The 18,373-nt window shown below is 41.5% G+C and overlaps 1 protein-coding gene across 3 annotated transcripts in view; it reads right to left on the minus strand.

Annotated features, from left to right (window-relative positions):
* Positions 1-18,373, minus strand: part of KDM4C (lysine demethylase 4C) — a 409,790-nt gene that overhangs the window by 374,152 nt on the left and 17,265 nt on the right. For all 3 annotated transcript variants that reach the window (XM_027549308.1, XM_027549310.1, XM_027549309.1), the window contains one exon: positions 3,540-3,700. In XM_027549308.1, the coding sequence (XP_027405109.1) occupies positions 3,540-3,683 (144 nt within the window). In that variant the 5' untranslated portion in view covers positions 3,684-3,700. The remainder of the gene's footprint in view (positions 1-3,539; positions 3,701-18,373) is intronic.

An 18,373-nucleotide genomic window follows, 5' to 3' on the forward strand; every position in this document is an offset into this window, starting at 1 on the left:
ACACACCATATTTTCTCACATAGGAAATGGAAGCACAATATATAATACTTAGGACTTTAAAATACTCAAAAGTTAAACTTTTACTTGTAAGGGCTCAAAAGGAAGGAAATCCATTTCTCCTGACGTTTACCTTCCTGATTATATCAAAATAGAAATATATGTTTTATATTAATATTTCCCCAGCCCCAGCTTGGGCCCTATACAAGTAAAAATTATCTAACTGAAATCTGTATTTGCATTACTGATCTTGAACTCTGTTGCCATTACTACCACCGACCAACTGAGAAAGGGGCACGAGGAGGAAGGCAGTGCTTCTCCCATCTTTCTGCACCTATGGACACAGACGGCTATCTGCCACCTCCACACTACTCTTGAAGCTCTCTACTCTAGACGATAACCTCAGGCCCAGGACAGAGTATGTCCATAATACTGCTGTGGAAGAATTTGGCCATTCGTCATGTAATAATGTTTCCTTATAACCTTTCTCCACAAAAACGTACAAGTTTTACATTTAAGGACACTGTCATTTTTCACTTTCCCAATTAGACCAACAACTCTAGGTAGAAAGTTAGGGTATCAAACCTCTCACTCGGGGTGGGGGGGGGCGGGCGGGGGCAGGGGGAACATTAAATAAGTATAAATCTAAAAACTGTTACCAACCAAGGCAGACTGTAATCTGAAGCCAAAGTCACTATTCAACCACTTTGTTCAAACCAATCAAATTGATCTTAATCAAAAATTAAGACCAATTCATTAAATGATGCATTAACAAAGAATTTCACAGATGGCTCTGTTCCCCAGGGCTAGCCCTCAAAACAAATATCAACATTAATGCAGTTTTAATGTATACAATTTCATTTTATTTGGTGCAGTTTTATATATTTGCTATTGCTGCAACTTCCAGAAGAAGGGTGAAACTGAGGTGAAAAAAGTAGGTGAAACTGAGTCTTTGTGACCTGATGTAAAAGATGGCAAGTGACTAAAAAAACCGTTCATTGTATTCCTAGTATAAGTAAAAGGAAATTACTGTATATCAAATCACTATCTCCATCTTTGCCAATGAGTCTCACTTGATAAAGAACATCTGGACTCAGGCTGGTGTCTGGTTCAACACTCAGAAAATTAACTGTAGTTCTCATTAACTCCGCTCTGTCAGAGAATGTCCACAGGGGCATAGACATCCTCTCTGTACTCCAGCTCCCTCATGGGGGTAGCTGCCAATTTCTTTTCTAATGTTACTAAACGTGCCCCGGCCATGGGACGTTCACTAATCCCGAGGGAACACAGTAAGGTATACATTTTCAGGGAACAAAGAGGGAGAGCTACAGGACAAAGGGCTGCATTCAGAGTCCAGATAAGAGGACAGCCACCCAGCTCCCTGCTGCCCAAATAAAGCCCAAACCTTGCTAGCTGGTTCATTTTAAGTTTATGATCAAAAATTTTTGTGCCAAATGATTCTGAAATACCATTCTCTTCTCTTCAACTTAAACATGCTTTTCTTCTCCTCAAAGATAACCTGCAAGTGTTAAGGTTCCAAAATTGGGATCTTTGAAAGCTAACCTAATGAAAAGATTGAACTAAGGATAGCATATCTGAGAAATTCACTATAAACTTTTATCTTCTTTTTGTCTGTCTCACCCACCCCTAATCCACTCAGCTTAATATCCCTGAATTTTAAACCTTATCCAGCAGTGACTTGAACTACACAGAAAAAAATAACAGACTGCAAGGCACAGACGCCAGAACAGTCCAACACTACAAAGAGCTGCATCCAGATACAGGAGGAGGACTTGAACACCGAGCCCTGCAAGCCTGGAAGTTCGTTCTGCAGCTCCTCTCAGTGCTCCTGGACCCAGCACGGAGATGGGGCTTCAAGGAGAACCATGATGAGCCACAGTAGGGAAGGCTCTGCTGGAGCTCAGGAATTTATGTGGTGATGTTGACATGTCCACAGAAATCCGTATTATAAACTTAACATTTAGAACAATAATAAAATTAAGCAAGTACCAAGAAAATCTATTCCAAAGAAAATTTTAAATTGAAATAGATTTCCATCACAGAAAGATACACTAATCTCAGGTTAAGGTCAAACCTAGACAACCTCTTTTTCAAAGTTCTAACTCTGCAGCTACAGGGCAACCCTGCAACGCAATCCTCAGCACCTTAGCCCTCACTGCCTGTTATCCTGAGCAAGTCACAACTACCCCTGACAGCACTCCTTGATTCTGCTCTCCTCCCCCTTAAATTCATTCTTCATGTAGAAGCCACTGTGATCTTTTCAAAATTATATCACAAAACAAAACAAATAAACAGGGAATTCCCTGGCAGTCCAATGGTTGGGACTCAGCACTTTAAATGCTAGGATCTTGGGTTCCATCCTTGGTCAGGGAATTAAGATCCCACAAGCCACACAGAGTGGCCAACAAACAAGCAGCCACCGGGTCCACCTGCCCTCTGCTTTAAGCCTATTAACGCTTCCCACTGCACTTAGAATAAAATGCCCCACGCCTTACTATCACTGGACAAGCTGTAATGAAGCTCAGGTCAGCTTCCAGGACTCTGGACTTAATATTCTATCTCCACATCTTAAAAAGACTTTCATTTATATATCCTTTAGATCTCTGCTTTCATCTCACCCCTAAAATGCCATTACTAGTATATTAGCTTCCAGAGGGCAGGGATTTTGTTCTGTCCCCTCACCTCCCCCCACCACACACACACACATCCAGCATCTGACATAGGGCCTGGCACAGAGTATGCATTCTCCACATGTGATGAATAAATAACTAAAAAGAAAATAGAATAGGCAAATCCATAGAGAAAGGAAGCAGATTAGCGGTTGCCAAGAGGCAGGGGGTAGGGGATAGCAGGGAATAGAGAATGGCTGCTGAAGGGTAGAGTTTATTTGGGGCGGGGCGGGCGGGGGGGGGGGCTGAAAATGTTCTGGAATTAGGTAGTGATGGTGGATGCACAACTCTGTGAATATACGCTCCCCCCCCCAAAAAAAACCAACACTGAATTGCACACTTTAAATGGGTGAATTATATGGTATGTGAACTGTATGGTGTGTGAATTATGTCTAATAAATCTGTTATATTTTAAAACAGAAAGAATGAAGAAGGGAAGGAGGAAGAGAAAGCAGGGAGCAGCAGGGACAAAGAGGAAGAGAAGGGTAGAGGGAGCAGAGCAGTACTCAGGCTTCAGGTTAGTACCTGCACTCTGTGAGCAACTAATGAAATCTATGAATACGCTCACATTTCTGAAACCCTTACACGGGTCTCTATGGTTTCTGGGAATCACTCTTGGTTCAGTATGGTTATTTTCTTAAAGCCCTAGAATGTAACCTAGTATAAATAGTTGAAAGAAAAATAAGATAATTATTTTTTGAAGAAATCAAATACTCCACATGGATTAACATGAACAAAGATTTTGCAAATATCTTCCTTTAGAAAAAACAAGTTCCCACATCAAGAAGACTAGAGTATAACTGAAAGGCCAAGTGATCATTTTCTGGCTTAAAAACATCTGAAGATAATCACCTTTGCAAGACCCGCTCGATGGGCTCCTTTAGATTCCATGTATGCGAGGTATCTGTTGAACTCCCGGAATTCCTCCATGGTGGGTCTGAAGGTCATGATCTTACAGCTGGGGTTGAGTGGACTCTCCACCTCGGCCACCTCCATGATGGCTGGAGCAGTCTCTACAGAGAAGATGATGCGGGCATCAGTGCTGAGTTTCTGTGTGGTAAGGTCAGTGGTCATTCCTCCCAAATAGTGGGTAAGCTTCCCCAGCAAAAACTCTTTTAGTTACTTACGATTCCCTTCTACCACCCTGTTAGCGAGACTCCCTCATCTCTCCCCGGACTCCTGAAAAGAAAAACTGCCTCTAGTTACTCCTCCTCCCAAGCTCCTACTGCTGGCATGAAATCACTGACCTAATTACATTGGTCTCCTCCTCAGAGACCTTCCTATTAAGAATGAACTTTCTAACTTTGCAAGTTTCCAGAACCATCTCTGAAACAGACGCTCATCTATGTACCTATGGAAAGGCCTGGTGCAGGTTGAGCGGTAAATGGATAATATTCCACATCCCCAGCACAGAGCCTACTCAGGCGTGCTTCTAGTCACCATGACATGCTTTCCTGTAATAACTTACAAACCAGCCCCCATCTGCGAAACCACCAGACACCAGGCTAAAGTGCTGGAGGCACAGTATAGGAGGTTATACAGCACAAGAGTAAAGAAAGGTTGTCTTCCAAGCTGACTGTCTGGAGGCCGAACAAACTTCAATACAAAAACTATACACAGGAAGAGGTAACTGACTCCATCTGAGTTACTCAGCAATGACTTCCCTGGAAAGGCGCAGAATTGAGCCTTATGAGAAGGTGCAGAGAAGTTTGTCAGATGAGAGAAAGAGCGTCTGAGGTGGTGGAAATATTTGAAGTCTGCAGGGATGGAGAGGGGAGGTTGGCTAGTCTGGAGCTCAGGAAGAAAAGATTCAAGAGATCAAAGTAGAAAAGTAGGTAATAGTAGTGCTGTGAAAACGCAGACTTAATCCTGCTGTCAAAGAACAGGGTGATTCCTTCCACAAACATCTACTGAACACCTGTGTGTCGGGCAAGGGAACACCATGTGCCCACCACGTGCCGTGATGAGGAGCATGGGCACGCATGCCTCAGGAAGGAGTCCCGCACATCCCACCTACAGCACCTGGCATCTGACAGCTCAAACACCTAATCCTCTCAGAACAAAACTTTCCTTTTCTCATTTTCTTAATAATAAATTCAATTTGCCTGACAAAAAGAGAAGGTGGGAAATGAGGGATGCAGTAGATAGAGGGGAAGCATGCAAGGAGATAGGAGGTTCTAACAGTTGAGGGCTACATTATCTCCATGCACTGAAGATTTAAATCAGCCTCTATCTCATAAAGTGTATGTGAGCGAAATGAGCTACTCCAGAATTAAACTCTGTCACCCTCCAGGAATTTATATTCTAAACTAGAAAATAATGTGCATGGAGATGTATTAATACCAAACAGAAAATATCCTGTATTCCCCCTGCCCCAGGAAGGAGGCATGCAATTTAAAAGCCTTCCAGGCCACCTCACCTGAAATGAAATGGCAACCCTTCCAGTATTCTTGCCTGAAGAATCCCATGGACAGAGGAGCCTGGCAAGCTTAAGTCCATGGGGTCACAAAGGGCTGGACACAACTGAGCGACTTCACTTCACTTTCAGGCCGCCTCACCAGCCCCGTCCCTTCAGGTGCACAGGCCCAAATCCCTGGGCTGCAGGATCCAAGTCCCACCTCTACATAGGATACATAGAGCCTTTCAGAAGCATCCAGATCAGGGCCCTTGCAAGAACTATCATGGCCATGTCCACCATCACAGCCTGCATTATACAGTGCGTGTGTGCTAAGTCACTTCAGTCACGTCTGACTCTTTGCAGCCTACATGGGCTACATGCAGTCCCATGTAGCCTGCCGGGTTCCTCTGCCCAGGGGCTTTTCCAGACACATATGGAGTGGGTTGCCATGCCCTTCTCCAGGGGATATTCTCGACCCAGGGATCAAACCTGCCATCTCCTGCGTAAGCGGGAGGGTTCTTTACCTGCTCTGTAGCCACTTGGGAAGGCTAATATTTTACTGTATGCTTCAGTAAGACTCAGGGATTGGTGCTTCTCTAAACAAGTACAGCTCTCTATGCCCTTGCCCAAATTATTCCCTCCTGTTGGAGCAGTGTTTACCTGTTTCCTCACCTGGCAAACTCCTGTTCACTGCTGAGATTCCCAACCCTCTGAGGCAGGCCTAGGTGAGCCACCCTGTGTGTCTGGACCTCCCTCTCTGCATTCCTCTTACATCAGCTGCCTGTCCCAATGGCACCTGCAACCACACACTGAACTCCAAGCTCCTCAAGGGGAAGGCAGGTTCTCCATCTCTTTAAGCCCTGGCGTTTAGTCTGGTACCTGGCCTGGCTCGTAACATCTGCTGCAATAACTATTTGCTAACTGAATGATGGAATAAATGTCAACATGTTACTAAAGGATTTACATTGCTGCTGACACTAAATGATACCAAATGTGGCAAAAAGGAAAGCATTGGTCCCTAATGTGGAAAAGTTACTTAGAAAACAGAAATCATTTAACTGGCAGGATACAGGAATCTTAGGGCTGGTGCACTGGGATGACCCAGAGGGATGGTATGGGGAAGGAGGTTGGAGGGGTGTTCAGGATGGGGAACACGTGTACAACCATGGCGGATGCATGTTGATGTATGGCAAAACCAATACAATATTGTAAAGTAAAAATAATAATAATAATAATAAAAATAAAATTAAATTAAATTTAAAAAAAGAGTAATAGAATATAAAAATCTGAGCAGTGAGAAAGGAGAAGCCCCTACAGCACCTCTGTAGAAACATCTGGCACTTGGAAGGCAGCCTTACTTTCCCACAGATGAAGAACAAGGGTGGCCCTGCCCGTTTCTCTAGGCAAAGGGCTTGAGAAAATGCTAAAGAAGAAACTGGAAATTCAACTGATCATTCAACTAGGTATGATCACTGAATCACCACTGAACTGATCATTCAATCAGGCACTTAGCAGTGCCTGGCTGGTGGGCAGACATTCAAGACGGAATGAAACAAAACACTAGCAGCAGTAGAGGGGAGAAACGGATGATAAGTAAGTAATAGTGCTATGAAGACATAAACCAGAAGAGGTAGCTGCTTCACACGGGGTGGGCAAGGGAAGCCTTTCAGAGGCCTGAAGGAGGGAATAAACCATGAGATATCTGGAAGAAGAGCATTTAAGGCTGAGGCAAGTGTAAGAAGCCTCTTGGGCTCTTTAAAGAACAGCAAGAAGTAGTGTGGTGAGACTCCCCTGGTGGTCCAATGGCTAAGACTCCACACTCCCAGTGGAGGGGGACCAGGGTTCAATCTCTGGTCAGGAAACTACATGCTACAACTAAAGATCCTGCATGTCACAATTAAGACTCCTATGCAGCCAAATAAATAAATTTTTTTTTTTTTTAAAGAAGAAGAAGAAGTGTGGTAAGGAAAGAAGAAGATGGTAAGAGAGGCGGTGGGGGCAAGCGTGAGAGGGGAGAAAAGGAGTTTGGTGTTTACTATGAGTGAGATGAGAAGTAATCTTTAGCTTCTTCCCCTTCTCGTACCTCATGTTCTGGATACTCTAACATGCATTTCCCACCAAGAAGAGAACACTGCTTTCTAAGATAACTGCTCTGGAGGATGTTAAGCAGAGAGGTGAGTCTGGCTGTCGTATCAAAAAAGGACAAGGTTGGAAGCATGGAGACAATTTACACGAACCCAGGCAAACTTGGACCAGGGCTGGGCAGTGAGGAGTGGTCAGATTGCAGACCTATTCCGAACAAAACTTGTGACGTAAGAAACAGAGGAGTCAGGATTCTTGACAGAAGGACTCTGACAAGAAACTGAAGCAATGAGACTGTTAAGATGTGCAGCAAGTTTGTAACAATCAGAATTAAACCTCCTCCTTGACCTAGTTTGCTAACTGGACTGTGACATAAACTTTGCTTCCTTCTAATGTCACTACTCCTGATTACACAAAACTAGTTCTACCTCTAAATCACATACATATACAAAAGACCCAGTCAGCTTACATTTAGACCTTTTCAATCTATAGAGTTAATATACAATGTGACAAACTTAAAAACATTAAAGTATTTTAAGATTTAACGTTAATCTCACCACCCAAATTTTTACTAATACGACAGTTAAAAAAGTCTGGTGCTAAGTTTCATTTCTTTGATTACTAGTGATATTGATCATTTTTGGACATGTATAACCATTTTCATTTGATTTTGGGATTGCCTACATACATTCGTTAATCTTAAAAGTTAGTTTATAAATATTCTGTTCCTTGAGTTTTTTCTAATCCATCTTTATAATTATTAAACTTATTAATGTTGCTAGAACTAAATCATGTTATTATTAATCAATGTTATTAATCAAATCATGATATTATTGATCATATGTTTCCAGCCCCTCTTCTCTTTTACCTTTATTTCTCTGAGCCAAGCAGAAAAGATTTAAAATGCTCTTGCAATAATGCTTCCTAGTTGGAGAATGACTTATATTTTACAAAAACATCTCTATGATTTTCTGCTGAAGGTGATGCAATAGTCATTTTTTTTTTAATGCTACATCTCTATAGAGACTGAGTCCCCAAAGTGAGTGACTACAGTATCTGTGATGGTAACTTTGTTATTTTGCTTCTACAAAGCTGGCCTTCAATGTTTTGAAGACCAATCAAACCAAATAATCATATTTATACTAAGTACCCTAAGAGCTTTTTTAATGAAATAAAGATCTTTCTCATCAAGTAAAAAACAACTCTAACACTAATTCATCGGAGAAGGCAATGGCACCCCACTCCAGTACTTTTGCCTAGAAAATCCCACAGACAGAGGAGCCTGGTGGGCTGCAGTCCATGGGGTCGCTAGGAGTCAGACACGACTGAGCAACTTCACTTTCACTTTTCACTTTCCTGCATTGGAGAAGGAAATGGCAACCCACTCCAGTGTTCTTGCCTGGAGAATCCCAGGGACGGGGGAGCCTGGTGGGCTGCCGTCTATGGGGTCGCACAGAGTCGGACACAACTGAAGCGACTTAGCAGCAGCAGCAGCAGCAGCAGCAGCAGCAGCAACACTAATTCATACTTACATAATTGGCCCAAGCCTCTTTCCTGAAAAATTTTACCTTAACATCCACTCTCCTCATTCTCATATCTGTATTTAGTAATAAAAAAAGAAACTAAGGCTGATGTTTTCCTGCTAAATGTCAATCTGTAGCCCATATTGCTTTCGAAATATACACCTTTATTTCTGACTTGTGTCCTGTTGTTGAAACAATTACTATGAAAAGCGTAAAAACCAATGGCTCTCACCACGAGTACTAGTTTCTTAGACAATGCCTGCCATAGAACTGGTCTACAATGAAGAGAACACTTGAGGATCTACTATAAAGCACCACCCCCTGGGAGACACAGCTGCTGCTAAGTCGCTTCAGTCGTGTCCGACCCTGTGTGACCCCATAGATGGCAGCCCACCAGGCTCCCCCGTCCCTGGGATTCTCCAGGCAAGAACACTGGAGTGGGTTGCCATTTCCTTCTCCAATGCAGGAAAGTGAAAAGTGAAAGTAAAGTTGCTCAGTCCTCACTAATTAAGCAGATAATGCCTTAGGCTAGAAAGAAAAGGAACCAAGAGACAACTACCAGCTGTATTAGTGTCTGAAGAGACCTGTATTCCAGCCTCCCCTTGGTTCCTTACGAGGACCTGCCCAAACCCTGGAGGCCATACTTTCCAGTCCTCCCTTCTCCTTTCCTACAGTGAGACTTTAAAAAGAAATTGAGCAGCCAAGGCCTGGACAGGGCAGGTGCTACCTCTCTGCTCTACTCTGGCCCCTGTGAGCCAGGCTGGAGAAAGGCAGGGCACAGGCACCACCTGAGGCAGCTGGAAGTCTGGCCTTTCAGTCCCACCATGGCAGTTCACCAACTCGAGCCCACAGGGAGCCATGTAAGCTTCTGTTTGCAGACAACCTTGGTCAGACACTGTTATCAGATGAACTGTATCCCCCAAAAGACAAGTCGAAAACTAACCCCCAATACCTGTGAATGCGACCTTATTTGGAAACTGGGTCTTTTATACATATAATCAAGTTAAGATAAGGTCATATTCTATTAGGGGGGACCCAAGTCCAGTATGACTGGTGTCTCCTTACAAAAGGGGAGGAGACAGGTCCAGAGGGAAGAACACCATGTAAAGATGAAGACAGATGGAGTCATGCAACTGCAAATCAAGAGATGCCAGCAAGCACAATATGAAATGAGAAAGATTCTTCCCAGATCCTTTAAAGAACGTGTGGCCCTTCTGACACCTTGATTTTGGCCCTCTAGCCTCCAGAACTGTGAGTGAATAAATCTTATTTTGAGCCACGTAAGTTTGTGGTCATTTGTTACAGCAGCCCTAGCTGACTAATGCTAAATATTACCATTCTCCACTAAAAGGAACCAGGGCTTCTTGGATAAAAGTCTGATTCCAAGACAAGTGGGAAAAAAACTACAAGGTAGGCTTGGAATATCTTCCTTGCTAGAAAGTAGAAATACTCAAAAAATGATGGGAACATGGCAAAAGGACAGAAAAGTCAACTTGAAGGGGCTTCCACTGACTAAATCTGGAGGCAAGTGAGCCATCAAAATAAACGACAATAATGGACCATAAGCAACCATTACAGGATGAGATGGTTAGATAGCGTCACTGACTCAATGGACATGAATTTGAACAACTCCGGAACAAAGTGGAAAGTGAAGGACAGGGAAGCCTGGCATGCTGGAGTCCATGGGGTCGCAAGGAGTCAGACACACTTAGCGACTGAGAAACAATAACATAATTAACCAAATAAAGAAATCATGAATCTACAGTGAAATAAACAAACTATAAAATATTTGTAAATGTGTAAGTCTATATTATTCCTTTATTAAAAAAAGAATCAATCACCATTCAACGTAATACTCCAAAGGTTTAAAATAAAAGGAAGAATCAAGTCCTTGTCTTTCCTGAACAAATGATATTTTTGATGAGGAGGAGAATCTGTGACCTCAAAATGTATCTCTTTGGTATGTGAATTATTTTGAGCTGAAGGCAATCAAGACCCAGCAGACTCAAGAAAAACTTCTACCTCTCCCTTACCTACCTGAAGAATTTAGTTAGGGAGCCTGGACCAGAAAGAGAGCTATTATCAGAGAGAAAAGTTTATCTGAAAAACCTACCCGTACAACTGGGCAAACATCTGCTTATCAAACATCTGCTCTTCTTCTCATCTGGTGATTTACCCTCCTCCCCTTTGAAGCCCGAGGCCCCGATTCCATCCCTTAGCTCAAGCTTCATTTAAGCCCCAACTGCCCAAATTGCCCCTGGATCTCTTATCTTTGGGGTTCCTGTACCTACAAAATTAAATCTATTATTTTTCAAAATTGCTTTTCTCTCATTAATCTGTCTTATGTCAATTAATTATTAGAACAAAGAAGCTAGATAGGAAGAAGGGAAACTTTCTCTGCCCCTACATAAGGTAAGGAAAGAATTGATAGTAGAAAGTTCTTTATAGAAAAATTTCAATAAATAAAAGTAGAAAAAAATAACAGAATTCTATGATCACCATTTACCTTTTTTTTTTTTAATTCCTAGTAATGAATTTAAGGAAACATCACCAACAGATGTTAAAACCAAGAGGTGACAACAGGAAGCTTTATAATGAAGGAATCAACCTAACAATCGGTGGACTAAGTATACATGACAGAAGCAATGGAAAACACAACATTACCTATTAATCATACTTCCCTAAAAATAAATCTGAATCTAAACTGAGCTATTAAATCTAACTACCAGTGGTCAGGAAATACAGGGGCTAGTGGAACAAACTAAACACTACTGTAAGAAAGCAATATGTCAAACACTGAATGTGGGATAGTCTATATTCCCAAAGCTAATTAATGTGGGAGGAGGGGTGGCGACAGGGGTGGGAACAGGGGCCTGTTAGAGCATTAAAAAGACATGACGGATATGAATTAAAACTATATGCATCTAAGGACTTCCCTGGTGATCTAGTGCCTAAGACACCATGTTCCCAACACAGGTGGCCCGGACTTGATCCCTGGTCAGGGAACTAGATCCCACACGCTGCAACTATGAGTTCACATGCCACAACTAAAGATCCTGCAAGTCACAACCAAGATTCGGCGCAGCCTAACAAAATTAAAAAGAAAAAAAACTGTATGCAACTATTATTTACGATAGTCAGGACATGGAAGCAACCTAAATGTCCATCAACAGAGGAATGGACCTAGAGATTCTCACACTGAGTAAAGTAAAAAGACAGAGAAAGACAAATATCACATAATATCACTTATATGTGGAATCTTTAAAAAGGCTAAAATTAACTTATTTTGGTTTAAACCAAATAGTTACAGATGTAGGAAACAAAGTTATGGTTACAGGGGTAGGGATAAATTGGAAGATTGAGATTGATACATATACACTATACTACTATGTATGAACAGATAACTAATAAGGACCTATTGCATAGCACAGGGAACTCTGCTCAATACTCTATAATGACCTATATGGGAAAAGAATCTAACAAAGAGTGGACATATGTATGTGTATATCAGATTCACTTTGCTGTATACCTGAAACTAATACAACACTGTAAATCAATTAAACCCCAATAAAAATTAAAACACGACAAAAACCATTAATTAACCTAACAATTTTTTTAAAAACCTGTATGCATCAACTATATTGGTCACCAGATATTCAATAGAAAAGCAATAGAATGATGGAATTAAGGGGGTAAAAAATAGGATTAAAAGAGAAATAGCCCAACTGGAACAAAAAGGGTCTTTTGTATGTTTACAGAATGCACACATTCTGCTCTGTTATAAACCAGAACATATCTTAGAAAATTCCTCTTTTAAAAGGCATAATTAGAAAACAGCACTTTTTTTATATTTAGTACTTGCACTTTTTCTGACTGTCCTGTAACTTTCAACTTATACAGTGTCTGATGACCGAGTATGAGTCCCTTCATCACCCACCAATCATATTCCACTAAGTAGGCAATTATTAGAAAATGGATGGGAGAAGGGAGGCAAACTTCCATTCAGTTACAGCTTGTGCAACATAGTAACAACCTAATTGTTAGAAATCCTATTATCCTTTTCCCTTGGGATAAAGTTTCCAGTCATCGCTAAGAATACAATGACCAAGAACCATGTTGATTAATTTCAGTTCAGTTCAGTCGCTCAGTCATGTCCAACTCTTTGCAACCCCATGAATTGCATCACGCCAGGCCTCCCTGTCCATCACCATCTCCCGGGGTTCACTCAAACTCACGGCCATCGAGTCAGTGATGCCATCCAGCCATCTCATCTTCTGTCGTTCCCTTTTCCTCCTGCCCTCAATGCCTCCCAGCATCAGAGTCTTTTCCAATGAGTCAACTCTTCGCATGAGGTGGCCAATGTACTGGAGTTTCAGCTTTAGCATCATTCCTTCCAAAGAACACCCAGGACTGATCTCCTTTAGAATGGACTGGTTGGATCTCCTTGCAGTCCAAGGGACTCTCAAGAGTCTTCTCCAACACCACAGTTCAAAAGCATCAATTCTTCGGTGCTCAGCTTTCTTCACAGTCCAATTCTCACATCCATACATGACTACTGGAAAAACCATAGCCTTGACTAGAGGGATCTTTGTTGGCAAAGTAATGGCTCTGTTTTTGAATATGCTATCTAGGTTGGTCATAACTTTCCTTCCAAGGAGTAAGTGTCTTTTAATTTCATGGCTGCAAATTTGGCCATGTCCAAATCCTTAGGTGGAAGCACCCAGACTAAACAAAAGTTTACTGTAACAAGGGACAGTTTCTCTGCCTTCTAACAATTCAGCTAAACAGACATCACAGTGGAAATCTTAACCAAAGAAAATGGCGTCTTATAAAAACTACCATAACAATGGGAGTTGAACTAAATCATTTTGGATGTTTCTTTCAAATTGTGACTGTCTTCACTTAAAAGGCAACCAAGAAGCAAGGCCAGACCTTAGAGTCAAACCAGCCAGATTCTAATTCCTTGCACACACATCCTCCATCAAGAAATTTACTTAAAAGCTAGGCCTGCTTCCCCATCATTTAAATGAGAAAACACTAGCTCCCCTATAGCACTGTAAATGGGGATTCAAAGTTACAAAATACAATACCATACTGCCAGGCGACAGTAGGCAGAGATGTTGGCTTCAGAAAAACAAAAACCAAGCAAAAACCAACCTATTCAATCTCTTCTATTAGCTTCTTCACCACTGCCCACAACCATGCTCAAATCTCTTCCATGTAATTTTTAAAGGCTCCCTGTACACCATGGCCCCTCCTACACAGATCTCAGCTACAACCTTCAGCATTCTTTCCCCAACCCTCACAAATTAAACCCAGCAGAAAATAGCCTACACTCATTTTGTCCGATTCATCTATTCAACCTTCAGTCCCACTGCGATGTGACATCTTCATCCACTAGTACATTGAAATCATTCTGGAAAGAGTGACCAGTGACTTTACAATTGCCACTTCCAGAATGTTGTTTTTAGTCCTCTTAGCAGCCTCTCTGCAGTCTTTAAAACTGGACAAGTCCTCTCCTGCCACAGCTTCTGGGTATGGTGCGACATATACCAACCCCTTTTCACTCTTTTATGGTCACTTCACTTTCTGGAACTCCTTTCTATGCTCTTCTTCGGCCAAACTCCTCATAACTGATAGACTGCAAGGTTCCTTCTGTGGTTGTCTTCCCTCTCCACCAGACAGACACTAGGGATGAGCGCGTGCACACGGCCTCAGCTGCCCATACCAATGCCTCAGAAATACACAGCAAGAACCTCTCTTCCCTGAATCCAAGCTCAGTAAATCAAAGTGGCTCCTGGGCATAGCCATTCAGAGATGATTCTCACACTCAACAGGGACACAAAACTGAATCTAAAACTTAACAGAGATAAAAAAGAATCTTTCCTCCAAAATTTGCTTCTCTATCCCATAGTCTTCATCATCGTTCATTCAATCCATCTATAGTTTTTGGTCACCAACAGTGACCAGTGCTAATAATCTTCAAAGAGCTTATGTGTAAAAAGGAATACAAGTGGTTAAAATACCACAGGCTGGGTACTGCAATAAAAGGGATACACAGAGCATCAGGAGAACCTTTAGTACAAGAACAGGTGGATCCAACCTTTATCAGGGTACACAAGCCCTACCCTCCACTGCAATGACATCAGAATCCAAGGAGCCATCCCTCCCTCATTCTCCACTTCTATATGGATGCCAACTGTTGTCTATTGGACTTCTTAAACTATCTGATCTTTCATGTCAGTTCTCTAATCTCCATTCCCTGTGTTAGTATCCTAAGTCAAATTTTGGTCCCTTTTTTCCTAAACTACTCCAAGAGTCTCTGCTGATTTACCCCTCAGTTCTCCTCTATACACTATAAAAATACAGGACAAACTTGCTAAGAATGAAACTGATCGTGCCATCATTATTTTAAACATTTTAATAGCTCAGAATCATTTCAGCATGAAAACTACTTCCAATGATCCAGCTACTGCCTTCTCCCACAGCCTCAAAGAGCCATTTAGCCTACTTGAACCCTTTGCTTCATTCTAAAGGTCCCACAGGTGCCAGGCCATTTCCCTCCTCTGCTGCACTATATACAGAAAAGTGTCTCCTGTATGACATGACTGAGGACTTCCTGTGAGCAGACATCTGCATCGTGTATTAATGTGCACTCTCCTTATTTCAACCCCAAAGTTAACTCCATTGAGTGATCACAACTATCTCTATTCCACCAATGATGGAAATTAAAATGCTTGCCCAAAGTCCCATAGTAAGAGCTGAGGCTGTGATCTGAGCCTTATTTAAAATTCTATTATCGCATTCATAACTACTATGCTATTTCCTCGGCCTCTCCTTGGTTGGCTTTCTGATTATAATCTCTTTCAAAGTTTATCTCAAGTGCAGACTGCATTATGAAGTCTTTTCTGCCAACATTCCCCACCAACTAGCAATGACATTTTTTTTAATGCTCTCCTGATTCCCACTCCAAATCTATACTCAACCCTCATTCGTCCTGCATTCTGCATTTGCAAATTCACCTATTTGCTAAAATTTTAACCTCCAAATCAATGATTGTGGCACTCCTATGGCCATTCACAGACATGAACTAAGTGGTGAAATATGCGAATCACCCATATGTGAATATGTTCTCCCAGCTGAGGTCAAATGGGGCAATGCTTTGCCTTCTTGTTTCAGCTCCCATATTGTGAACAATCCTTTTTGCAGCCTATTTATAGCCAGTGTTTTTTATATTTTTGTGCTTCTTACTGGTGATCTAGCTACTTAAAATAGTCCCCAAGCACAATTTTCTAAGTCCAAGAAAGTTAGGATGTGCCTTATGATGAAAATACATATTACATAGCTTCATTCAGCCATCAGTTACACTGTTGGCATGAGTTCATTGTTAATGAATGAATACTTATATATTAAAGAAGGTGTCTTTAAATAAATCGCACACAAAACAAGGTGATAAACTGACCAGTTGACAAGCACTGAGATTAGAGACACAGAATTCTATCTTAGATTTCCCCTAGGAGCAACGGTTCAGAATTCACTAATTCAGTATTCACAGTGACTTTTAACATAACTACCACAAACAATGAGAACTGTCTGTACCTAACCCCTTTTAATTAGATCATTCAGAAAAAGCCCTTATCTACCCCCAGCCCATGGAAACCATCCTCCTCCTTTCCCCTCAAGAATTTCTCCCACCTATGAGTGAGCCAGGCAGCCAATCCTCCAGACTACAACTGACCCTAACTAGCTCAACCTCTTCCCCAGAACTCAGAACTGGGAAACAGAGGAAGCCATGAGGGCTGTGGCAGCGACTGTCCTCCCTTGGCATTAACAGAGAATGACAGAAAGAAGATGAGCAGAGAGCAGGGGAGGAAGGTCAGGGGAAGCAGAGAGAGAGAGAGATTGACTGATTTGAGGTGGGGATAAAAGAAAGGGAAGAAATCAGGCCTGATCACCAAAGCAAAATATGTCATAGGGGAAATGCCTGAAGAGTCTCCATCTTCAAGAGGCACTGCAATAGGCACTCCAGATATGATTTAAATTCTTTCAGTATTAAGACACTTGAATTCAGAACTGAGCAGCAAAGGGAAATAGATGGAAACCCACAAGGCATCCTTCTTTCTCGATCAGATTTAGCGCAGGTAGTCTGGATCTAACAGCTCTGGCATGACTTGAATGGTGATTCCATGAGACAAACAGATGCAGCAGCAACTTCCTGCCTCTCAGACCTCAGGTGCTGTGATCCTGTACCCTGATTCTTCAGTTTTCTGTTTGTGGCAAAAATGGCAGTTCCTAAGATGACCCCACCAGCAAGGGTGTTTTATGAGACATCCCAGAAGATTAAGTCCCTGGGGTTCCAGCCAATAACCTGTTCGCCAACCTTTAACAACTCCAGTATCACATTTCTTTCTGCTTAAGTTAACCAAGAACGTGTCCACTGTAATTGAATCATGACTGATAAAATCATCAAATATAACCTAAGAATGGTAACTGGGAAAGAAACATGGTATAAAAATATTAGATATAAATCAAATGAAAGTTTTATGCATACCTATTTGCCTTCTGCCAGTAATCCTATGTAATAATCAGTTCTGTATCTTAAAAGAAATTAACTCAAATTACTCAAAATTCATTTTGCACTGTTGAGTAAAATTACTGAGCCATTTAACAAACTAGCCAGCCACTACAGCTACTCACTCTTACTGGTCTTCCACAGTAGAAACTCTCAATAGCCTTTGGCTTAACCAATTCACCAAATATTATGCAGTGTCTGCAAAAAACACCACTGCTGCCCACAACAACACAGGCAAGACTTGTAGACTATATCTATTCTAAATATCAACTAAAAGGCATACTTGCTGCTGCTAAGTTGCTAAGTCACTTCAGTCGTGTCCGACTCTGTGCGACCCCAGAGACTTAGCAATCAACAGTGCTTATTCCCAACCCAGTTTATGCAAACTGTGCCATTGTGTGATGTGATTAAATATTATTTTAATAGATATACAAAAATGATATTGTTTCTACAAAATTTAAGTTGAATATTTTGGAAAGAGCCAATAAAGATAATTTTTAAAAACAAACAAAAAAAGGAATGTCAAAAGAAAAGTGAGAACTGTTAACAGTAAAAGGTTAGAAGGTAAAGGAATTTGTAAAATCTAGACAGATTGTAACTTATATTATTTCAAGTGTCTTAACTTTCACTTATTTAAAAAAAAAAAAAACCCAGAAAGTGAAAGTGGTACAAGCTGTGTTGGGAGTGTACAGTTTATGCAAATGAGTAAATGCAGGACTCTACCTTGGCCACCTTATGCGAAGAGTTGACTCACTGGAAAAGACCCTGATGCTGGGAGGGATTGGAGGCAGGAGGAAAAGGGGATGACAGAGGATGAGATGGCTGGATGGCATCACCGACTCAATGGACATGAATTTGAGTGAACTCCAGGAGTTGGTGATGGACAGGGAGGCCTGACGTGCTGTGATTCTGGGGTCGCAAAGAGTCAGACACGACTGAGCGACTGAACTGAACTGAACTGAACCTTTACTCAAAGAAAAGGATTTACCCTACAACAAAAGACAAGTAAATGAATGTATATTTATGCTTTAAGTAGAAATAAAATAATAGCTGTATTTTTATTCCTGATTTACATCCTTAACTAAAATAAAAACAATAACTTTGGGGAGGA

The sequence above is a fragment of the Bos indicus x Bos taurus genome, chromosome 8, assembly GCF_003369695.1.
Source record: "Bos indicus x Bos taurus breed Angus x Brahman F1 hybrid chromosome 8, Bos_hybrid_MaternalHap_v2.0, whole genome shotgun sequence".
Classification (NCBI taxonomy): domain Eukaryota; kingdom Metazoa; phylum Chordata; class Mammalia; order Artiodactyla; family Bovidae; genus Bos; species Bos indicus x Bos taurus.